Below are 25,722 nucleotides of genomic sequence, written 5' to 3'. Positions count from 1 at the left end.
GGTCGGCGACTTCAGAGTGTTCAGCGACGGCGCTGCGAATACGGTTGAATGTCCTGACGTCGTTCTCGTGCTGTCTGATCCTTTCTTTTAGATTTTTGGTTTCCCCGATGTACGACGCCGGACAGTCGGCACAACTGATTTTGTAGACGACGCCTTGAGCTTTTTCTTTAGGTGGACGATCTTTTGGTTTAGGGAGGAGGATATTGAAAGTGTTTATTGGTTTGTGCGCCACTTTGAGGCCTTCTTTTTTTAATATTCGGCTGAGCGCTTCGCTGGTACCTCTGATGTACGGGATGGACACTCGCTTCTGGGGTTGCGGAGAAGTCTGCGGCTGAAGGTCCCGCATTTTGCTTCTTTTTTGTTGTCTGGTTGTTTTTCGAATGAAGTCATCTGTGTAGCCATTCCTCTTAAGTTCGTTGAGAACCGTTCTCTTTTCTTTCTTTAGATCCGATTCCGATGAGGAATGAGTTTCGGCTCGTTTGAATAAAGAATTTACAACAGATGCCTTGTGGTTTGCCGGATGGTCGGATTGGAAATGAAGATAGCGGCCTGTGTGGGTTGGTTTTCGGTAGACTGAAAATTTTAAAATGCCGTCTTTTCGTGTAACTTGTACATCTAAGAATGGGAGTGATCCGTTCTGTTCGAGCTCATATGTGAACTGTATATCCGGGTCTATGGAGTTTAAGTGTTTCTGCAAGTTTTCGACTTGGCTCGTCTTCACGATACAAAAACAATCATCCACGTACCTGAGGAAGACTTTTGGTTTCGAGGAAAAAGTATTTAAAGCTCTCTCCTCGATGCTCTCCATAGTCAAGTTAGCCATGGCAACGGAAATTGAGGCCCCCATAGGAGTTCCTTTAACCTGTTTGTAGTAGCTGCCTCGGAAGGTGAAATAGGTATTGGACAGGCACAGTTCGAGAAGGCGGCAGATCTCGTCTACACTCAAAGGGGTTCTCTCACTGAGCATATCGTCACGTTCCAGTGCATCTCTAGTTGCGGAAACAGCCAACTTAATGGGTACTCTTGTGAACAGAGAGATTACATCAAGAGAGACCAGACATTCATCATCTTCGATACGGACTTTTGATGTGAGTTTGATGAAATTCTCGGAGTCGCGCACGTGCGATGCTGTCCTTCCGGTGAGTGGTGATATGATCTGATGCAAGTAAGTGGATAGTGATCGTAGTGGGGAACACGAAAAGTCTACGATTGGTCGTAACGGGATTCCGGGTTTATGGAGTTTTGGCAAGCCGTAGAAAGCAGGGGCGGATCCGTTCCTACAGATTAATTTTAGGTAGAGGTTTCGAGAATTTGGGTGGTTGCGGAATATTTCAATCAGCGTCTTGTTCAGCACCGACTGGGTTCTCGTAGTGGGGTCCTTCTTTAGTCTCTCGTAATCTTGGCTGTCAAGTAGGGCGGACGCCTTATCCTCGTAGTCCTTCATGTTCAGAACAACGGTTGAGTTCCCCTTGTCTGCCGGTAGGATCACTATGTTGTTATCTTCTTTCAGCGTTCTCTAAAATCTACCTAAAATTAATCTGTAGGAACGGATCCGCCCCTGCTTTCTACGGCTTGCCAAAACTCCATAAACCCGGAATCCCCTTACGACCAATCGTAGACTTTTCGTGTTCCCCACTACGATCACTATCCACTTACTTGCATCAGATCATATCACCACTCACCGGAAGGACAGCATCGCACGTGCGCGACTCCGAGAATTTCATCAAACTCACATCAAAAGTCCGTATCGAAGATGATGAATGTCTGGTCTCTCTTGATGTAATCTCTCTGTTCACAAGAGTACCCATTAAGTTGGCTGTTTCCGCAACTAGAGATGCACTGGAACGTGACGATATGCTCAGTGAGAGAACCCCTTTGAGTGTAGACGAGATCTGCCGCCTTCTCGAACTGTGCCTGTCCAATACCTATTTCACCTTCCGAGGCAGCTACTACAAACAGGTTAAAGGAACTCCTATGGGGGCCTCAATTTCCGTTGCCATGGCTAACTTGACTATGGAGAGCATCGAGGAGAGAGCTTTAAATACTTTTTCCCCGAAACCAAAAGTCTTCCTCAGGTACGTGGATGATTGTTTTTGCATCGTGAAGACGAGCCAAGTCGAAAACTTGCAGAAACACTTAAACTCCATAGACCCGGATATACAGTTCACATATGAGCGCGAACAGAACGGATCACTCCCATTCTTAGATGTACAAGTTACACGAAAAGACGGCATTTTAAAATTTTCAGTCTACCGAAAACCAACCCACACAGGCCGCTATCTTCATTTCCAATCCGACCATCCGGCAAACCACAAGGCATCTGTTGTAAATTCTTTATTCAAACGAGCCGAAACTCATTCCTCATCGGAATCGGATCTAAAGAAAGAAAAGAGAACGGTTCTCAACGAACTTAAGAGGAATGGCTACACAGATGACTTCATTCGAAAAACAACCAGACAACAAAAAAGAAGCAAAATGCGGGACCTTCAGCCGCAGACTTCTCCGCAACCCCAGAAGTGAGTGTCCATCCCGTACATCAGAGGTACCAGCGAAGCGCTCAGCCGAATATTAAAAAAAGAAGGCCTCAAAGTGGCGCACAAACCAATAAACACTTTCAATATCCTCCTCCCTAAACCAAAAGATCGTCCACCTAAAGAAAAAGCTCAAGGCGTCGTCTACAAAATCAGTTGTGCCAACTGTCCGGCGTCGTACATCGGGGAAACCAAAAATCTAAAAGAAAGGATCAGACAGCACGAGAACGACGTCAGGACATTCAACCGTATTCGCAGCGCCGTCGCTGAACACTCTGAAGTCGCCGACCACAAAATCGCTTTCAAGGAAACTGAAATCCTTCAAACAGAAACGAACTGGCGAAAGAGACTACTACTGGAGTCATGGCACATTCAGAATACGGGGAATAACTTAAAACGCGTGAAGGGCAACCTACCCTCGGTATATGTCCATGGCCTTGGCGACCTGACGAAAAGAAGAAAAGGACGCGCAGCCAGATAGACTCCCGCTTGTTTCACCAACACAGAACGTCGGCGCGACCCTGTAACCCCCCCCCCCCCCCCCCCCCCCCATCAAGGGCACCGTCGCGAGCACTCCCCCCAGCACTGGTCATCCCAGCACCATGGAAGCGCTCAACAACACACCCCCCCCTTTCCTTTTGTTCCCCCCCCCCCCCCACCTTTCCGTCGGTGAAGTGTCTCCCCACCTCCCGTGTTCCCCCCCCTCCTTTCTTCAAAAAAGATGCTTTAAAAGCGGCACACCGCCACCCCCGAAGAACAACCCCCCTGAAGAAGGAGCCGAATGGGCTCCGAAACGTCGGGCTAATAAAATTCAGTTATTTGGTTGGAGTCAGTCTCAAGTCCTAATCAATTTCCCAACCAGACAGGCAATTCTGTCGAAATGTTTAGCTTCAAGCTTCCCTTTAAGGACCGTGCGAAGAGAGATGGAACGAAGAATGCTAGGCATAACTTTAAGAGACAGAAAGAGAGTGGTTTGGATCAGAGAGCAAACGGGTATAGACGATATTCTAATAGACATCAAGAGAAAAAAATGGCACTGGGCAGGTCATGTAATGCGCAGATTAGATAACCGTCGGACCATTAGGGTGACAGAATGGGTACCAAGAGAAGGCAAGCGCAGTAGAGGACGGCGGAAGACTAGGTGGTGTGATGAAATTAGGAAATTTGCGGGTGCTAGTTGGAATCGGTTGTGCAAGACAGGGGTAATTGGAGATCGCAGGGAGAGGCCTTCGTCCTGCAGTGGACTTAAAATAAGCTGCTGCTGCTGATGATGATGGCACAGTTGTGATTGCACTTAAGGGTCTGTAGTCGATCGCAAGCCGATATCTTCCAGTTTTCTTCTTTACTAATACAGGGGCACTGGCCCAGGAACTGGAGCAGGGCTCAGTGAGGTCTTGGTTCAGCAAATCTTGGATACAACCATCAAGAATTTCTCTTTTGGCTGTTAACCGGGCACAGCTTGCATATAACTGGTGGGTGGCTGCCTGTGCCTGTGTTGTAAGCCACCAGAGACGTGCAGGTTTTCATATTTTTTTATTTTTGGTCACGGAAAACAGGTGCACATTACAATCGAGGGCGTGTTAGAATCAAGTAAATGCAATACTTCACTCATTCAGTTGTTGCACGCTCCCCGCATGCCGACCATGCACACACGCCTTCCATGTTCTCCCTGCCCGCCACACACTGTTACCTACCTGTTACTCTACACTGTTGCCTACCGTCTCGTGCCTGCAACTCTACGCCACCTGGCACCGGCCCGGTACCCTCACAATGTGCAACAAGATTCTGCGCTTCGTACCACCAAAATCTGTCAATATCAAACATGTACTAGTTTAAAAAAGCATCTAAAAAATTCAAATTAAGCACTGTGCAGCACTACTGATGTATTGCTAATGCAGATATCTTCTTTTCTTGTTGTGTTAGAGGCATACTACATAAGAAGAAAAATAATATTAAAAAATACTACGATTTTAGTATATACTAAAATACTATAATATACCATAGTATCTGCAAAGGGTTGAATTGGGGGCATATCTGCTGCTGTGGACATTTTATCTATGTGTAGCTTGAGGCAGCAGCATCTGAACTGTAGTACTGCATTACGGAAGCCTTCAGGACTTGCACTTCCCGGTATGTGTCACTGACCAAGCACAGTGCCGTTAGTGCCACTGAACCAACTAGAACCTGATGGCCATGACAGTATGGGTGGTGATTGTTATGGTATGGCAATAAAGATATGGCTGAGGGCTGGGATAACATGGCTGGGACGTTAATGCTGATGGCTGTGACAATATGGCTGATATCTGCAACAATATGACCATGACACTATGGCTGATGGCCATGAGAATATGTCCAATGGCTGTGAAGATATGGTGATGACAGTATGGCGGATATCCCCGATATAGCCTGAAAGTAAGGCGGAGGCCGTTGCACTATAGCTGATGGCTGTGACAATATGACTGATGGCTATGATGATATGACTGTGACAACGTCCAGTGGTTTTGATATGGCCATGACAAAATGGCTGATGGCTGTGATATGGTTGTAGCAATGTGGCTGATAACTGTGGTCATACGACTATTACGATATGATGTGATATTGTCATGGAAGATTGCTTACGGTCATGACAATAAGGCTGATGGCGGTGAAAATATGGCTGATATTTATGATTTTACAGTATGGCTGATGGCTGTGATGATGTAGTTGTGGTGATGTGGCTGATAACTGTGATGACATGATCATGCCAATATGGCTGACAGCCGTCGTGATATGACCATGACAATATGGCTGTGACAGTATGCATTATGGCCGTGACAATATGGCTAATGGATACAGTGATGGCCATGACAATATGTATGATGACTGCAACATGGCTGATGGCTGTGAAAATATGGCTGATTGCTTAGCTGTGATGACATGGTCCTGGCGATATGGCTGTGATGATGTGGTCATGGCGGTATGGCTGATAGTTGTCATGACACGACTGTGACAATATGGCTGATAGCTGTGGTGATATGACCATGACAGAATGGCAGTGACAGTAGGGCTGATAGTTGTGACATTATGACCCTGACAATATGGCTGATGAATACAATGATATGGCCACGACAATATGGATGACGGCTGTGACATTATGGCTGATAGCCATGGTATGGCGTGACAATGTGCACTTCCCCTGCAGGCTGTGGCAGCCGGGCACGCACCCAGGCGGACAGCTCCAGCTGGAGCCAGCCCCTGGGTCCGTGGGCTGTCCCACTGATCACAGAGCCCAGCTCGGAGGCCACTCCGCTGGCCTCGGTTTTCCAACGTCGCGGAAGCTCTACAGGTGGGTCCCAGGGTCCTACAGTTGGGTCCTACAGGTGGTCCCGCCTCCTGCTTTTCAGCCAGGCAGCTACCTGAAAGATCATTGAGGTCACCCGGAAGCAGCCTATCAGCTATGGTGTCCTGCTGTGCACTGTTGTGCACAAGGTTGCAAATTCAATTTCTGGCTGTAGTGGCTTTGAGCGAAGGCATGCAATAGAAGCATTTTGATGTCATAGCACATTGAGATCTCTTGGTGGCCAAAAATTTATCTTTAGGTGTCCAAAAGGGTTCTACAGTGTCATCCTTCATTGCCCAGGCTTGGGTGTTGGTTTAGATCAGTTGATGGAGTAGCTGGCATTTTCAGGTCTTTGAGGCAGACCACCACAATCAGATCGGAGTAGTTGTTACACACCTCTGCCTTTGCGTTAGGCAAAACCTTGCCTGCAGTATTTCCCTTCTCTGGTTTTCTCCCTCTCTCCTTTCCATGCCCCATTTTCGGTCCTCCCAGTGTAGGGTGGCAGACTAGATGGTGCTCTGGCTCTCAACTCCTATGCTTACATTTTCTTTAACCGGTGTGTGCACACTTTGCAGGACATCTGTCAGCTTTCAAGAATTACTGTGTGCTTTGTGTCAACTTTATATGTGCACTCTTTTAAGTTACATCATTCGAATTTTATTTTGTTTCTACTTCTGACATCTTTACCCATCCCCCTTTCCCCAAGCACAGGGCAGCCAACTGGTCTCTCTTTTCTTTCCTTTCTCCTGCCCCTTCTGAGGCGATGTGCTTGAGCAGGTGAAATTGCCATTATCAGTAAAGTTAGGAACTGGTGGTGCAAGAGCTGGGTCTCTCTGACGACTATGTCCAAGCGCTGTGGATGGCTGTTCTGCACACTGGTGGTTCACCTGCTGTGTTTGCTCCGTGGCTGTGGCGTTCTGCTGCTGAGCACAGCACTGTGGATTCGATTCTTCACTTCTGCAGCCACATTCCTGTGGGAACAGAATGTAAAAAAAAAACTTGCAGGCTTGTATCATATTATGTTGACTGCTAATAAAGACGGGAACAGCAAAAGAGAACAGAAAAATGACGATGCAGATGGCGACTTTCAACCATGTCGTCCTTTTTGTGTTCTCTTCCACTATCCCTCTCTTTATTAGCAGTCAATATGATACGCAGTAAACACCAAACTAGGCCAAACTGAAGTTCTTCTGACGTAATAGTTCTGCGGGAACCCACAAGGTGGAGAGAGGTAATTGATAAAGGGAAAATAAGACATCCTTGAGACATGAGACTTGACACATAAGACATTTCCTTTGTAGCTAAGTGCTACAAAGGAAATGCATACGGATTTCTCGAAAGAAAAGCTTCGCAGTTGAAGAAAAATTTCTCCTGGTCCGGGACTCGAACCCGGAACCAGCTCTTCTGTTATGTACTTATATTTAGGTGCATGTCTAAGAAAGACCAAGTGGTCCATTAATGTACAGCCCTTCGTGATGGTGTTTATCATAGCTTGCGTTTTGTTTCGGGACATTAGAGAGATTGACCTTGTCTGTAAACATATTAGCATTTCCAGGATACAGTCGACTTCCAATAATCTAACCCTAACGGGACTGACAAAGTTGGGCAAATTATCTGGCACAGGGTGTCTACCAACCGGGAATTCTCAGGGATTTTGAGTAGTCTGGAAAAAGTCAGGGAAAATTCAGGGAATTTGGGCCTCTATCAGGGAAAATTAGTGGCAATTTTACTGAAAGGGTCGAAAGTTGCGGTAATGGTGGCTCGAGCAACAGACAGGAATCGTAATGAATCGTCTTTGACGCCCTGTCGTTGGCTGGAGGAGTTGCCAGTGTACAGTCAATGACCGACTTTCCAGATTCCCGATAATTTGGACGGCTTTGCGGCACTGCCACGTACCCCATTGAGTCAACGTATCAGAACGTGTGAAATTTCGGACGCAAGAACTCTTCGCCGTCCGATTTTCCGTACGTTTTGCCGTGACCGCAGCTCCGAAACAGCAATAATCAAAGGCACCACAGCTGCTGTTTTGATTACTTTGCCACCTTGAACCGGCACTCTCGCACGCAGATCCGCTGGCAATGCTAGGCCTAGCTGCTTTGATGTTCGCTATGAAGCTTCTTGCCGTTGGGTACCGAGTTTTTATTGAAAGAATTAGCTGCTGTCAGCAATGGCACGGCCTTTGTGGTCCTCACGATTGGCTTAGAAGCTTGGAAAACACGGTGCGTTGCATAATGCCGGTTCCCGAAAGTCAGCTTCGCCTCTGTACAGAAATGTTACTTGGTGAAGCATACGCAAAAGTATTGCAGTGAAGCATAACAAGCGTGGGAAGGGGCTATTGCCACGGAACACAGTATGTATTCCTTAATTATACACACGTGCTCCCGGTATTTCCTGTCACAGTACGACCATCGATATGCCTAATGTGTGTACCGACAGGCCTTCAGAGTGTTTTCGAACGTGCCTGTGGCGGTTTGAGCCCCCTAGGGGCAGTAAATGACAGGCATTTATTTTTTTCCAACTGGCCAATTTTTCAGACGTTTTCGCGGCCCCTAGGGAGTTTGAAAAATCTGTCGTGGACTGTGCAACTGATGAAGATGCTTCAAATGGTCGTTGGGGCGAACGAGTGCCAGAAGGAGAACAAGAACAGAAATGATCTACGCATTGAGGAATAAATGGGAAAGGAAGCTTGCTGCCGCTGTTTTGAAGGAGCTTGAGCTCAAAAAACAAAGTTTTGGCTGATGCCGAGATGCAGGTGTCTCTCCTCCAAACCAAAATAAACTCTTTAAAACAGTGAAACACAACACTCAGGCATTGTGCGCGGGCTGTGAGTATGTCAGGACAGTTGAGGTTGGCTTACGAGCTGTTGAGAGAGAATCTCAATTGTGACAGAGTTCGGGCCTCATACCACTGAGCTTGCTATCAGATGATAGAAATAGCTCATATTCGAAAATATTTGCTTCTATGTACATCTCCTTTTTATTCGTGTTTGAGAATGTCAGACTCCATTTGCAATTTTTTTCGAAGACACTTTATTTGCTGTGCATTTTACTAACCCCTGCCTTCTGTTCTCTTTTTGAATAACATAAACACCACTCCTTAGTATTCAAATTGGATTAAGTTGCTTGTTTATTTTTTTCATGTGCTTACTAGAGAAGTGACAGCATCAGCCGACATGGTTTCAACCCGTCTTGACATGAAGCATAGTTCTGCATCACTGAGGGAAATTTGCCAAGGCACTCAGGGAAAACCTGGAAAACTCAGGGAATTTGGAAATGTCAACTTGGTAGACACCCGGCTGGCAGGTTGAATTAAACAAAATCCAGAAAAAATGCCAAAACGCACTGTTGATTGATTTTGCAGTACCGTATTTACTTGAATCTAACATGCACTTTTTTCCAATAAAACGGGTCCAAAAATCGCGTGCAAGTTAGAATAAAGTACAACCCTAAATCTGCATTACCATACCACCATCAGCATTTTAAAATGACCGCCTTGTCATTGCCCCCTGAACAGGTTTCAGGCCTGCGCGTCACGTGATGTGACGTCGCTATGCGCCGGCTGGGAGGGCCGCAAGCACTTGCTGCATGCTTGCCTCGCAAGAACTGATGTTGCATACAGGTTCCTCGCCCGCCAGGTTTGCACAATTTTCAGGGTAATTGTAATAATGCTACGAAGGGAATTATACATATTTATTGATTACAGCAGACGCTTTCTGTAAACGTATTTCCCACTACAAAATGTTCGCGGCTGAAATGGATGACAGCAAATGATATTGCTCTGTAATATAGACACACATTGCCTTTTATACTGAGCACTATAAAATCATAACTGACAGCCAAAAGAAGTCATTGCACTGATAAGAGACACGCACAGTGACAATACCCGAAAATAGCCATTTGTTTATTAATGTACGCACTAGGAGTCTCAGTATAATGACAGTAAGCAGAACATAGCACACTGCAATGCCAAAGCCATGCTAAAGGGTAGAACATGAAAACCATACTGCCATTTTAATTGTAGCTTAGGCAAAATTATTATTTCACTCATTTATCAGATTCAAAAATGGTGCACTTCAAAGGCATCAAACACAACACATTGCATTTCAGAGTCAAAGACATGCACCACTGTCCATTAAACACACTGGTGGCCAAATTGTGGACTATAGTAGGTTAAATAAGTGATGCAAAGAACCACTTATTGCACTGCTACAGGTAGAGGCATCCACAAGAAATCCCAACGCAGAAACCAAATAGCACAATATCTCTGGATGCACTCTGTACAAGAAAAGCACTCACAGCCACAAGTTATCACAAATAAGTCATTCACCAACCACAGCAAGAACTGCCTGAGGTTTAGTTCAACGAAAAAAAAAAAAAAAAATGAAACATCCCATTGAGATGCCGAAAACATTACAAGATCACATTACAAAACAGTGAACTGCCGTTTAAATCTAGGCTAGAAAATATGCACGACGCAAACAAAAGAAGGCTCATTGTACTGCAACAGGCAGAAGTTGGCCAAAGAAATCGCATCATAAAACTGCAATAAAATACCCGCAGTGCAATTTAACACAATTAAATGTGCAGAGGACAAGGTATGGAGAATTGCTTTTCAAGAAAATTTTGAGCTTTTCGGTTTTTTACCCTCTTTTCTAATATTTAGATGATCATTCCTTTGTTTGCACAAGTTGTTCAGCATTATGCTTGCTGCACAGTTTACAACCAGTGCGACAAGAAGCTCGTAGGCGCGCCCATTTTCACGTGCATCTATGTCCTCGGGCCTCGGCAGAGAGTCCAGAGTCAGTTGCCGAACAACACTCCTTTGGTTGGGCTCATGGAGGAACTGCATGCAGGCACTTTGTGTCACAAACGTTGTAACTACAACCTCCGTGTACATCACTGCTGTAATCCCAAGGGCAGAGGGAAATTTGAAGCCACCTCTGTCCAGTTGTGCAATTAAGAAATGGGTGTCTTCATTCATTGCGGCCTCATGTCTAGTAACAACCAAGTGCCCTTGGCAACTTTCACACTTTAAAACTTTCATTGCAGCATGCGCACTATACCGACTAACCTAACCAATAACTGGCATTCATGCTCTGAGCGCGTCAAGGTCATCGTTGCTAACATGAACCCTAAAAAAGGTGCCTACATTTGACACTGTTTCTCCTATGCCTCTGAGGTCATCAGTGCTCATCCTTGGGAAGGCATTTTGAAGGCGAATCCTGCCCTCTGTTTCACAGAGTTGTCGAACAGATATGTGGTACTGCCCACCAGCCATCTGCCAGTACTGTCCAAAACGACTCTCGAGAGGATCCGTTTGGACGTTCCCTAGTACGACGTACTTGAAGTGAAGCTCACTTATGCAGTACTTTACCAATTCCAACAAGGATTGAGCAGAGAGTGTTAGGGCACTCAATGTCTCCTTGGTAAAGACTACAGTGTCATGCCCATAAAATTGCCAAACGTCGAGCCATGTAATGAAAGCATTTAGAAAAGCTACTTTTGGGTCACCTGTACGGTATAACATCGGTTCTTTGTAAACATTACGATGATGGAAGCCTTTATTCGGTGTCTTCACGTTGACAATACTCCACCAGCGAAGAATGATTTTGATGAAATCAGCTGTTGCTGGCGCATGCTGAAAATTGACTTCACCACTGCGAGCTGCCAGGGCTGCGGCTACGTGTGGATTAAAAACCTGCATTACCAGCTTAACATTCTGCAGTTCCAAGTTGCTTGGATTAAATGCCATTGACGTCAAGCCACACCCAGGCTTTAGCAGCAGAGATGACTCTTCTTTATGTAAATCTCTCAAATGCCTAAGTGAGGCAGTGAAGCTGGCAGGCGACATGCAATTTAAGCTGTAGACGGGCGCTTCTTGTCCTGAACACTCAAGAGGAGAACCTGTTCTCCTAGGACGAGTTCTGCTCATCCAAAACAGTTTGGGGACGCTTTGGCTAGGACGAGTTCTGCTTGTCCGACACACTTAAGGGGTGAAAGAGTGCCTCCTGCTGGATCAACCACCTGTGAATCGCCGACTTGTTGACGTCAAGTCATTAAACCATGGCAGTGTTTCCCGGCTCCTCGGCCATCAAAATTGCTCATATCTTGAAAGGTGGGTGTCGTACCAAATGTGCTGCATTATCATGACGTCGCGAATGAATGGAGTCGAAGTGCCAAAGACCATACTGCAGCACCGCAACTCCAGTCACAAGCACAGTGAAGATGGCGTTGATTCCAACAAAAAATGTGTTTACTTTGGTCGACTTGTCTATGGATTGGATCGAGACAGAGGTATTGGGGGCGAGCTCCACCACTGGAAAAGCTGGCGCCATCGTCGGTGTGACATGGCATGAGGGATCACCTCGACACAGCGGCCGCTTCGGCTGCTTCGGAAGCGTCGAAACGAGCTGAAAACGAAGGTTTAAAGTCCCACCTGTGTCACGGTTCTGATTAAGTGGTGAGGCTTTACAATCTTCGGTGTCTGCTTGAGATTTGAAAGTACTATAATAAGTAGTGGCTGCCTTTGGAGGCGTGCAGCAAGGTAGGCTCGGTGCCGCAGTGCCGGACGTACGCGACGGAGCTTGGTATCAGCTTTATTAACCCTTTCGCTGTCAGGCCTTTCTGGCCGTGATGCCCCCCCGCAGTGTCGGCTTGGTTTCAGGGAACGAGCATAACAGGGAATGAACATAGCAATTTATTTTTGATTATGATTGGTATACAAACAACATAGTCAATGCAATATGCACATTTCAGTGTTCTGCAGTTGTTGTTAGTAAACATCATCATCATCATCAGCCTGACTATAACATCCGTTCAACATCCAAATCTGACGATGCGGAACTCGCCTCTTCCTCGCATGAGACTGTCCGAGTCCGAATGCGAGCTCGGCTCGTATTCTGAATCGGAATTGAGCGACCGCTCCAATGAGCAGACGAAGGTCCGCACGCTCAGCCATCCGAAAGTAACCGCGCGCAGAGAGGATGCGCTTTCAGTCGCCCGCACAACGGAGAGAAATTGGACGTTGCGTGATCAAGAAGACAGAGGGAGATGGAAAAAGGCTAAAACAAAGTTCGAAGGGCTTTACGTTGACTGCTGCAAGTCGGAAGCGAGGGTGTGGCGAGAGAGCGATAGAAGCAATCGAGTCACTCTTTTTGGAGAGGCAACGGCGCGCCGCGTGCCTCTGAACTTGACGCGCCGTACCAGACACACCAACAGAAGAAAAAAAAACCTTCAAACCAGTGGAGATGGCAGACAACCCTTTAACCCATAACCACACGCGCGCGACGCATGATACAGCGAACGCGGAGCCACCGCGCCACTCGGCAAAGAGAGAGGCGCGAGTGGCAGTCGCATCGTACTCTTCAATACATGTACTGACACAGGTCGAGGCGAAAATATGAACTTGTAGAAAGAGCCAGCAGATGGCACGGCCAGTCCAGGAGCGTCAGCTTTGCGCTCAGGTGCGATATCTTGAATGCACGATAGAGAACGTACCGGTATGTCAGTGACACTGTGGGGGGGAAGCGCGAAGACGTACTGGTACGTCCGTGACAGCGAAAGGGTTAACACATAGCCGCAGGACAAGGAGCTGTGTGAAGCTTGGCTTGCGAAACTTAGAACCGGCAGACAGTCATAGGCTACAACTCGGGCATGCAGCAGGCATAGGCGTGAGGAAGATTTTTCCTACCGCGCCGGGACTGCAACGTTGGGTGAGTAGCAGAAAACGTGCACCGAGACGCTCGTCCACGCCCGCTGCCGGGCTGATGTCATGACGGTTTGGTCTATGAACTTGCTGATGTTAGATGCAGGCAAGTTCACTGGAATGAAAAGGGAGCGGTGACACGTACATTAAAGAAAGGTATAGCATATATATGGTCATGTTTGCATCATGAATTAATGCACTGGATTACGAAAAAGAAACAGGGAAATCGCACGCTGAGAAGACCGATAAACATAGAGTGCAAAGCAACTTGAGAAATAATATTGAAATGACCAAGAATTTAGAAGACAAAAAAAGATTGAATCGTCGCGACAGCATATCAGTCGCCATAGGCGTCGATGTATCCATAACGAAATTATTTTTGAACAGTTCTGATGGCGTCCACGCAACAGTGGTTGCTATTGTACTGTCAAATGCTCATATGCTGAGGCCTAAAGCTCACGGCATGGTACAAAAACACGCTCACAGCGAAAGCAAAACATTGTGCGTGGACAAGCACGCAGATGCACATCCAGTCACAGCGAACCCGTGGGATCGCTGCATTGAGGCTTCATTCTGTTATGCTCCATATGGTTGTACAGACAGCCCACTATGAGAACATTTTTCACATAGTTTACTCTCAGCGTTTGGCTACCTTTCACGCAAGAAGCCGGTTTGGGAGACTCCATCGCGGCGACCGCGCGCAGTGGTGTTCACTGTACGTATCCTGTAAAGAGATGGCGTCTATAAACGATTTTGTGTTTTCAGTTTGCCCAAAATCATTATATCGACAGCCAAAAGCTTCCCTCGTTTTGAGAGTACTTACATAAATGTGCAGGAGGGCTGCCGCATGGTATTTTTATTGAGCGCCGTAAGCGAAACTTATGAGGAGCACGCTGCGTTATCTCTCATACTACGCAAGGGAGGCGCTTCCGACAGATCGCGACTCTGTAAGTCCTTGCCCCCAATAGGTTATGAACATAACACTAAAAACTGCGGGATTTAGAATATTTTTGTTCAAATGGTCAATTTTGTTGTTATTCGAGTGTAATGCTAGAGTCGAGTTCAAGCAATGATAATTGTGAAGAGAGAAACTACGTTGCAATTGAGTAAATATAGAACTTCCCAAACTAGTGCACATTTTTGTGTCTGTTTAATTATATTAAAGACTACTTTCTTTTCGATCATTTGAGCTTAAATTCAGCTTCGTTAGGCCTACAGATCTTCAGATGCAATCTTTGACCTCCCCTGGCTGATTTTTGCAATGTACGTGACCTACTGGTCTTGGTCTTCTAAATTGGGGCAAAACTCTCTGGCATGAAAATGGCGGTTTCCAAACATCATGCATACTCATATCGACACTCCAAGCATGAAGTTACCAAGGAGGCTAAACACACCAAGAAAATCATCTGCAGCTACATCCACTCAGTTGTACAAATTGAGTATGGCATCTCTGCAGTACCACTTGTTTTAGAGGCTACCATAGGAGGCAAGGCGATTCACCTTCCAGGTCAAAGGGCATAACAGTGAAAAAAATGTGCAGCTATAAAGAAGTATCTTTTGCCATTCAGCAACCATTTCGGTATTTATTAACAAGCCCATGAATTTCATTCTGGGATAACAAATGATTTGACACAATTTCTGGATGTTCCAAACTAACAGCGTACCTTCAGTACTTTCAGTGTGAATGGAATGTTTTTCTCTGGGGAAAAGAATTCAGGCAATAAGGAGTTAAGGAATGTCACCTAGCTTCACTGTGTATTCCTCTGGGCAAGAAGTTTCTTTGCAGCTTGTCCACTTATTATTCTTTACAGAATACCGAATTACCAGAGATGGTAACAGCAGTAGCGGCTCTGCTAGCGGCACCTTGTGACACTTTGTCCTACTACATCATGTTAGACACCTTTTTGTTCTGTGGTTGTTCGAATGCTTTATGCCAGCAGCTAAGTAGATTATGGTTGCTCACAGCAATGACAGCTCACATTGGAGTGACAGCGCCAACTTGAGACAGGGACAGAGGAGGCAAGGCAACACAAGTGCTTGCGTTGACTTGCCTCCTCTGTCCCTGTCTCAAGTTCGTGCTATTGCTCCGACGTGATGTACCAAGAAGCCCAAGCTGCTCATGTGAGCTCATCATCCTCTCTGGTCCAGCCTTGGGGCACCAGATGGTGCCTCCAACATGACTATCTGCATAAATGCCTCCAGTGATCCAGCATTCTGCAGTGGGTTTATGTATGTGGACAAGCTAAAGGGCTTTTCATCATTTACTAGTTCACTAAGGAGCTAAAGAACATTGTATAGGTTAGGATAGGTTCACACTTCACCATGTGCTTGTCAGTGAGTCTGACAATGTGTGCGCCTGCCTGTGCAGCGATGTTGCCCACCTCGTCGTCCTCTGGAGGAGTCCAGGTGGCCACCAGCAGTGGAGGGGCCATTCACTCGTCCTCGCTGCGTCCGCGCATGGCCAGTTGCATCACAGTGCCCGACTCTGACTCTGAGGGTCACTACAGTCCCGCCCGTGCCCTGCCCAACTTCACGAGCAGCGTGCTAGCGGCCAAGGCCATCAAGCCTGAGCCACAGAGAGACCCGCTGCCCATCAGGTGAGAGATGGTGCAGCGCTTGTTGCGTGCAGCTGGTGGTCGGATCTGTCTACCCGGGTGTGTTATGTGTGGGCTGTTTTCATTTTTTAAAAATTATGCAGACACAATGCACATCTTACAATCTCTGAAGCAAAGCTTTCGTAAAGCGGTTAATCAAATCCTATAAATTTGCCCATTTCATTCCTGCATCTTTGGCGTGCAGGAAACTGGTGAACATGCGTGACGTGTGGTGATCGACTTAAAGAGCTAGTTGGCACTGTCACGATAGAAGTATACATGTGATTGTGGCCTAATATCTAGGGCATCGGAGTGTTTTGGAGCACTGAGGTTCAATCCCATTACAGTGCAGTCGGCTTATAACAATACCACATATAAAGATAAATATCTTATAGCGATGAGTTTACTTACGAGTGTCAACTTCTGCATTAGGGCTGTGAGAAAAAAAAAAAAGAGTAACAGTATGGTATTGGTCATATATGAAAGAAGCTGATCAAAATTTTACCTTCTGGACAGCGTTTTCCATGCAGACTAAGGTTGACATTTGCGTTGTTCCCCTTAAATGAACAATGTCGAGACAGGGCCAAAGTTTGCCTGCACAAGTTCGTGGCTGCTGCCATATCATGTAGCACGTCCCGCGCACACACTGATTGCAAAGCCATGGAAAGCGTCGTGGGTTGTTGCAGCGTGCTACAAGATAGCGTCAGATGCTTCGTGTCTGCGTTGCTCATTGACCACGATCGTGCTTCATGCACGTTCAGAAAGAGGGGGGGGGGGGAGAGAGAGGGAGGGAGGAGAAAAATAAAGCAAAGTGGTGGTGCCCGTCTTTGCTGCAATCTCTCACTCTCTCAGCCAATGTGGAATCATCCCCAAAGCGGTATGTAGAAAACGACGCGGAGAAAGTGCAAAGCTAAGTTGCGTGAGACAAAGCTGCAAATTCTGCAAGATTCTCAACGTGGTTTAGAGGCGAGCACTCGTGTAAAGAAGTATGAGCTTGCACATTCAATGATATCGACAATTCTAAAGACCGGGAGTGCCACGATCATGACAGCTGGAACTGGTGGACATGCATTAGTGGAAAAGGCGGGCTTTGTGCGCCAGGGTGAAACCCCCATGATAGTGAAACCAACGTGTTGGAAGTTGCTGATATTAATGAGCTCTGGGAGCGCGGTAATGTGGATGCGAAACAGCTGGCTCCATCTTGTGGTGCTCTGTGCCAACTTGCAATCAGTGGGGCGAGCAGGAGGCACTATGCAGTAATAGTGGCAGATACTAACTCTGCAAATACAAACTTTTCGCCCCGTCTCAGCATGGTTCGTTCTAGGGGATCTTGGCAATGTAAATGCCAAGCTCAATCTGCATGAAAAATGCTGTACAGAAGGCAAAATTTTGATTGTTTTATCCGACATGTGGTCATAACTTATCATTATGCATGGTTTTCTTTCTCATAGCCCGAATGCATACGTTGATACACTTGATTCATCATTGCAACCAATATATTGTGATATGTGGTATCGTTATAAATGGAGCCATCATGCTGGAAGGTGATTGACATCATTGCAATGGAGAACTCAACTTTGAAAAGTCCCCTAATGCGCTTGAGGCGTATGTCCAACTCGGCAGCTTCTCAGCTGCAAGAAATTGCTACTAAAAAGAAGATTTTACTGTTTTTTACTGTAAGTGTACGAATAAAGATTGTTTCACCCTCCTTGAATGTTGGCCTTCGACCTGATTGGAATCCTCGAATTGGCCTTGAATATTGGATCGAATGTTCTGTACGAACCCTGCTTCTCATTTATACTCGCGTGCACTCAGGCTCTTGTTTACTCACTTGCGCTCTATCTTGCGCTCGTGGAATGAATGTGGAGCGAGCAGGAGTGTGGCGCACTCGTGAGTGAACATGCTGACCTGTGGTCACAGCTGAAGGGGCACAGTTCAGTGTTTTAGGCAAGTGGCCGTGCATGCGTGCCGCACAACGTCCGGCAAATAGACCGCAAGCCTCACGAAGCGCATAATCTTGTCCTAGCAGCAGCAGCAACAGCAGCCTGTGCAGCCAGAAGAAGCGGCTCCTGTGCCATCCGCTGAATGGCGGCGGGGACATCGTGTTGACGCCCAAACGGGAGGTGGACGACGACTGCAGCGTGCAGCTGCGACCGGCCGCGAACGGCTTCCTCGAAGGGGAGCGCCTGGTCAAGTGCAGCGCCCTCATGCCCCCCGTGTCAGCAGCCGCCACTCTGGGCCGGCCACACCTGTCGCCGCTGCAGCACGTGGGGCAGCCCCTGCACCTGGCACCTAGCTCGCAGCCGGAGTTGTACAGGTGGGTGCACTCGGAGAGGTGTGCTCTTCTGCTAGAGCCCAGAAAGCACACGGCAAAGAATGACGCAAGTGCTGTATAGTCACCGGGGACGTGTGAATACTAGGGACGTGTGAATACTCAAAGATACGAATACAGCGGAACCTCATTGATGCGTTCCCATTATGTACGTTTTCCAGGCGCCAGCGTTTGCTATTGAGAACGCAAGAAGTGACTCAATAGAGTTACTCATTTTTTACCGGTTCAGATGTTCCCGGAAAACATGATTTTTCGGCACTAACATTCAGTACGTTGCCAAACGGCAATTGTATGATACTGTTTTTTGGCTGCTAGACCCCATGTAAACAAGAAACTGCGCGAGGTGCACGTGATTGAGAACGGTATATAGCTGCCCGCCGTGGCAGCTTCACCACAATATTCGCCCGCCCGTCTCATGGGAAAGTGCCGGCACGCACTCAGTTTCTCACTTCGGTACCAGCAAATGTTCACGGGGTCAGTGCATGTGGCATTCACAACTATCATTGCCAATCGTATTGCGATCAGCATCTTTGCCTATCTGTTTCACAGCATGTGGTGCCGTCCGAAGCGTAGCGAACGCTTTTAATAGGCGATAACCACAATGCGCCACCGTTCCCTGCTGCAGGCGGTGCAACATGGGCATCACATTTTACTTCGGCAGTATCCAGCATTGCCCACCAGGTCGATTTCATTTCTGTTCTTAAAACAAAAGGCGATAGGGAAACAACAAAACACGTCTGGGGCCACTGTATCACCAACAGCTCGATGTACTTCACTGTCTCATGCCGCATCGAACTGCACGAGGCTTCAAATTATTTACTGTCAGAAATAGTTGAGTGTCAAATTTTTTTAGTTACTCCGGATCGTTCGTTTTTCCTGATCAGTAGGTTTTCTTGCGTTTTTTTTTTTCTAACAGTATGAACGCTGCTCTACTGTTCTACATGAGCAGAATCCTCAGATCCTGTGAAGCGCTTAGCAGTTGGTGCTGCTAGCGGAGAAATTTGACTGGGCACGTCAGTCAGCATAAGCAATCGTGCCCGACTCGTTTTCCTTATGGCCGAACGTGAAATACTCATTCGAGCTATTTTACGAGCTGTATCAGAACGCACTCACAAATGAGAACTGCACTGAAATGAGGAATTCACTGAAGGCATATCTGAACTGCTGCATCTAACTGTTTTAGAAAAGAATTTGCAAGAGGGGTATATGCATGCCTGGGACTAACGAAAAACCTGGTATGAATGCGCACAACACGCAGATTGACCCGTGATGTACAGTACCTGGGTTTTCTGTGGAGCTTGCTGTCGCAATGCTTTAACTGGAATAAACTGTTCCAGTACTCTACACTGGTTCACTCTCGCTCGTCGTAAAGTCGAACAGGCGTTGGCCTACGGTGCACTGTCAAAGTTCCCTGCACCGTTTAAGTTCAGTGAAGTCGGACGACATTCCGACCAGTAGGAACCAATGTTGAAGTCCGGCGGTGAATATGAGATTTGGACACACAACAAAGGCGCTGCATCGATCACTACCTTCAATGCCTTAATAGCGTCGAGTCCCAGTGACCGAAGTTCACCACAGGTGACTTATCCCAAATCCCAAATTTTTTACCACTTGCTCCGAGTAGTTCTGGATGATTAAATACGATTTAAGCTGGCAGATGTGTGAAAAGTACTTCTTGTAGTCCCAAACATTCATGAGTGAGATGACTGCCCCTGTGTCAATCATCAAGGGAAGAGTTACGTTATTAACTTTAATGGGCAGGTGCATAAGTGACAGGGCACTGCCACCTTCTTCGATGTTGAGGACAGTAACTGTATCTGTAATTGTACTTGCTTGAGTTCCCAGTTCGTAGAACGGTTCCCACTGTACCTTCGGATGACCAGCACATTTGGCAGAAATGTCCCTTTTTGACACATGTCTGGCAGAATTTGTGGTATGCAGGACAACCCGGAAAATTGCCCATTGCTGCGGCAGAAGTAGCCGCTGGGCCGGACCGACGGCACAGAGGCAAAGGAGGCGCCCGGTTGCCTCCTTCCCTGATAGGGAGGCCCACCTCCTTGCTCTCAGCGGTCGCCATCTCGGCCTGGTTGGGGGGAGGCCAGTCTGTTGGCCGCCATCTTGAAGTGAAGGCGGGAGGAGAGGATAACTGCCATATTGAAGTAGAGCAGGACGGGGAAGACTGCCATTTTGAAATGGAGCCGGGCTGGGAAGGTAACCGCTATCTTGTACTGGAACAGGGCAAGGAACACCGCCATCTTGAAGGTCCCGCCGAGGACAAGACTGGTCGCGTCTGCCATCTTGTGACTGCCGACGCTGTGAAACGGCGTTCTACTCGTAGAACGCTGAGCTGTGCCATTATTTTATCGGTGCGTTTCTCTTGCACAATTTCCAATGCTTTCTTGACGGTAAAGCACTGGCCGAGCTGAATGAAGCTGCGGCGAGGCTGACGCAACTGCAAGCTGCAGAGGATCTGGTCTTGGACCATGAGGTCAGTAGTGGTGCCAAACTTGCAGGATTTGGCGAGCTGTTGAACATCTTGAATGAATTCCATAGTCACTTCCGAAAGACTTTGTACTCAGCAGTTGAAGTGGACATGACTGCAAAATTCGTCTTCTTCTTCACGAAAGTGCTTGTCAAGAAGCGCCGCTTCGTATACGTCAATTTCCTTGGAGTCCTGTCCCTTTGTTCGCTCTAATTTGTGTCTCACCCTCGATGAGGTTGTAGTAAACCGTGATGCCTTCCATCCCGAGCACATTGAAAGGAGTGTTTTCTTGGGGTTTGGCGTAGCGGTGCTGACGTAGCGGTCTTGGCGGTGGCGACGTAGGCCTGCAAAACACGTCGCCGTTTGAGCCGAGGAGTAGCCGGTACGTTGGGACATGACAAGAAGGGTGGAGGGATTGCCGTGTTCATGCTGAAGCACTAGCAGGCAGGGCTGAGGGATGTGGACAGCCGCAAAGAAAACTCCGCAGTAGCGTCGAAGGTCAAGCAGAAGACATCGCAGTCGTGTTAAAAGAAGCAAGAAGTGCTGAAATGCTGCTTGAAAGAAGGGCAGCAGAAGAGGAAGATGCAGTGCAGAATGCAGTTGCGAGGCATAGCTCATATGTAGGCGCGATGCATGGGGATTACCCTTGTCGCCAAGGGTAATTGCCAAGTAAAATGGCGACGGAATGCATTATGCAGGTGCAACACTAGTAGCGTCGGCTCTGGTGTCCGCGGCAGCAGAATGGCAGAATGGTAATTCTTGCGGGCATTATGGCAGCAGTTGACAATGAGCAGCCTGCACGGAAGTTAATCCTCGTCGCCACTGTTATGTTGACGTGGCCGCCAAGAACGCCACGCCGGGCATGCTGGGACGGTGGCTTGAAGGGAGATGCAGATGGGGAACAAGGCTGAGAGCGGAGTTAAGGGAAGCGTGGCGCCTTAAATAGGTGCAGCGTTGCTATCATAAGCCGCGTTTACATGAATGCGACAGTGTCGCATCGCATTGCATTTCTAGCGCATCACATTCATGTAACAGCAGTAGGAAGGCGCATCGCATTAATGCGCCAGGCGAGGGTAGATTTACGGGCGCGAGTCGACTCTCGCGGGGCATGTAAACGCAGGATCGTCGCATTAGGAATGATGGGAAGGAATTACCAACCAACATGGCGGCGGTCCCGGCTGCCCGCTTCGAATTGAATTTGGCGTTGCTTTTGTAAAATGCACTTCGTTCGCAGCAAATGAATGTGTAAACGGCTTTCGCTTAGTCTCAGGCCGCTTCGACGACAGGGTATTATGGATAACCTTGTGGTGTTTTCGAGATCGCTTCTCGTTTCGAACGAGGCGAAGCCTAATGAAAGAAACATTCGAGATGTCAGCGCTACCTATCGCTATAGTCGGAAAATAGCCGCAACGACGACTAATGGCCTCCGAGATCCGAAGATCTCGCTGGCCAGCTAAAGCTGCAAAAAACGTGCGCTGCTTCGCGTACGCTACACTATAGCGTATAGCGTACGCTATAAGTTGCGTACGCTAAACTAAAACTGTCTATTTCTCGGCACTCAACCACCAACGTGCACTCGGCCCACAACCGGAAACCAGTTGCACCGGAAGTCGGTTGGACTTCACTTATACGACACCATGTGGCGCTACGTTTTTGCGAGAGTTAAGGCGCTACATGTAAACGGCGTCGCATCACCTTTCCCAAATGCGCTTGGAAATGCGATGCGCCACTGTCGCATTCATGTAAACGGGGCTGTAGTGCCCCCTGAGGGCGAGTCAATTTCGGTCTTGAAACCGAAACCCCAATGTCATCATCACCATCATCAGTCTGGTTACACCCACTGCAGGGCAAAGGCCTCTCCCATACTTCTCCAACTACCCCGGTCGTGTACTAATTGTGGCCATGTTGTCCCTGCAAACTTCTTAATCTCATCCGCCCACCCCACTTTCTGCCGTCCCCTGCTACGCTCCCTTCCTTTGGAATCCAGTTCGTAACCCTTAATGACCATCGGTTATCTTCCCTCCTCATTACATGTCCTGCCCATTACATTTACATTAGTGTAACATTACCATTAATTATATTAACATGTCACATTAGTGAAAAAAGATTTCCAGTAAATTTGGTAAAACTTTCTTTTTTTTTGCGGTAGACAAAGGGTTAATAATAATTTCTATTGCTTAGAAAATTTTGCTTTCCAGTTTTTTTCCAGGAAGCAGGATTGTTTTTCCAACTTTATGGCAGGTGGTTTCGATGGGTCATCAACTCTTCAAAGGGCTCCTCACCAGGCCACATCGCAAATTTTGGTTATACGCTGGAAGCTGTTACGTGCCCTCTAGGGAGTGTTCTACCGCAAAACTCTTCCAGATTGGTTCATTAATAGCCGAGATTGAAATATTTCAGTGCCGCGAACTCATTACTTAAGGAGTCTGCTTGCTGTACCCGACCTAGATGCTGCCACTGTTGGCGCCCGGAAGGAGCCGAGAGAAAGAGCACCGCCATAGGAGGAGGAGAGAGATTTCTCATTTAGGGGCTTTATTTGAGTCACCTCATGGGTCCTGGCTTTTTTTTTTTCATTTTCTCGCTTTTTTTGCTGCGCGGTGCACTTCCGCTGACAGTCTCTTGCACGAGCTGTTGCATTTGTCGCGTTTCGGGCAGTGCACGATTTTGCATGCTGTGCATGAGAACACCTGATTAGCGGCATAAGTCAGCGCTACATGAACACTGAGGCAGACGTAAGCTAATCACAGAGCATGATCGCGTGCTGAAACACGGTATAGAATGACATAGGGTCGCTCTCTTCAAGCACGACTGCATAACACCAGAAAAAGCAGACGAAACAGAAGTACATCTTTCTTGCTACGGTACAAAGTAAAACAGAGACACTCAGACATTTGGTTTGTAGGTTTTATTATTTCTCTAAACTTTAATTCATCTGCTTAAGCAACGGATCAAAGGGATCAATGTTGTTGCCTTGAATAATTCTCGAAGTCGCATGCCACTACAAGCAACGTCGTAGCACTTGCATATACATAGGCGCACTTGTGCGATATACGTCGACTCTTTGGCTGGGAGCACAACGCCCGCCAGAAGGGCAGACGGCATTTGGTTTGAGATTTCAGCTCTTTGTGCGGCGCATAGCGATGTAATGCTTAGCAGACATGATTGTTAGTGCGCATCGTATGCATTGTGCTTGTCAGCTCAAGATGGCCATACCAGTCTGTGCAACAGACAAAAGCAGGAAATGGGCGCTCATCACTCGCCACCCTTCCACGTGGTCATCAATGCCTCACGTGTCGACCACAGTCTGCGCCGACGGTAAAAAGCTTTGAAGTTGGGAGGCCCACAGCAAATTCACATAACCTCGCCCCCCACACATTTTTTTTAAAGCGAAGCTTTCTTTGCCTTTTTTTTTCGTCTTTCCCACTGCTGCTGCTGTGGCTGCAGCTGTCCGGCACACCGCATCGAGGAGTGGTTCAGAGCATGTATGTACATGGAAGGAGCGTGGAAAAGAAGAAGAGAGGCTAGAGGAACTTGTTTGGACTGCACCGTGCCGAATGTGCACAATGCCCTCTGGAGCTCCCGAGTCGGCGCCACATTAGCCCCCTTGAGAGCTGTAATTATCGGTGACCTCCCGCTAGTGCTTACTTTTCTACCATCGTGCAAGTCCAGAGGGAAGCTAGATAGAATGGAAGAGAGGGGGAGAGGAGGCAGAGAATGGCTAGAACCGACAGTCGTGAAACGAGTGAATAACAGCCTTGCCACTCTTCGCTCGAAGTTCCCATACAAATACAAGATGGGGGGGTGGGGTGATAGGGAAAAGGTGATGTGAGAAGGCAAGCAAACACTGGATAAACTTAAGTTCAAGGTATGATACGGTGCATTTCTACTACTTCTGAAAAATAAAACCATGTAAATATGTCTAGTGGACAACTTACGCAAGATGTGCAGAAGCAGAGCTGCATTAATTAAAGCGCACTGCAGGGTCTGGGCGACACAATGGAAGTGGTCACACATCCAATCAAGACTTCTGTGCCCGCCATGATAGCTTTGTGGCTATGGCATTGTTTGAGGTCGCGAATTTGACCGAGGCAGCCGCATTTCGAAGGGGGCGAAATAAAAAACGCTCGCGAATTTTTTACTTAAGGCCCGTTTATAGTCCGACGTTATCGGCGCGCGGGCGAGCGTCGTTCGCGGTCAGTCACGCTACGTCGGTTGCGCTGCGCCAGCCGAGATGCCATCCCCTGTATACTTCAACGCGCGCGCCGTAGGCTGCTATCTTCGGAGTATGCGCAGAAGGTTCGCCAAGTCGTGCGCCGTCCGCAAAAGCTGTCTGCGGAGTTGTGTTGGCGCCTTTTTCTTCGCGCGCAATGCATTGTGGGTCGACGAAGTCGGCGGTGTCGGCGCGCGAATGGAGCAGGAGCCTAATTTGCGCCGAGCCCGTCGGGGCGCGCTGGCAGCTGCCAGTTACGTCGGCATTGCAGTGCGTCGGACTATAGAAGGAGTTGTTTTCGCCAACGTAACGTAGCGTGCGCGAGCGCGCGCGTTACGTCGGACTATAAAGGCACCATTAGGAACACATCAAAGAACACCACAGTGCCAAAATTAATACGGAGTGCGCCCCCTACAGCCTGCCTCGTAACCCGATTGTGGTTTTGGGACGTACAGCCCCATAATCCAATTCAAGTTTAATGCTTGCGAGACGATGCGATGTGCCATGTGAGGCAATGACAGTGCTCAATCCTGTCTGAGGTTATGAAATA

General features: G+C 47.6%; 1 protein-coding gene across 6 annotated transcripts in view; it reads left to right on the top strand.

Moving 5' to 3' along the window:
• Window positions 1–25,722, top strand: part of Hipk (Homeodomain interacting protein kinase) — a 102,315-nt gene that overhangs the window by 67,033 nt on the left and 9,560 nt on the right. For 4 of the 6 annotated variants that reach the window (XM_070536253.1, XM_070536254.1, XM_070536257.1 and 1 more), the window contains exons 11-13: window positions 5,713–5,856; window positions 15,923–16,151; window positions 18,175–18,465. In XM_070536253.1, the coding sequence (XP_070392354.1) occupies window positions 5,713–5,856; window positions 15,923–16,151; window positions 18,175–18,465 (664 nt within the window). The remainder of the gene's footprint in view (window positions 1–5,712; window positions 5,857–15,922; window positions 16,152–18,174; window positions 18,466–25,722) is intronic. The other 2 variants (XM_070536255.1, XM_070536256.1) reach the window with 2 other exon arrangements.

Source organism: Dermacentor albipictus, chromosome 3 (genome assembly GCF_038994185.2).
Source record: "Dermacentor albipictus isolate Rhodes 1998 colony chromosome 3, USDA_Dalb.pri_finalv2, whole genome shotgun sequence".
NCBI classification, from domain to species: domain Eukaryota; kingdom Metazoa; phylum Arthropoda; class Arachnida; order Ixodida; family Ixodidae; genus Dermacentor; species Dermacentor albipictus.
This window is presented reverse-complemented; position numbering and strand designations above follow the sequence as displayed.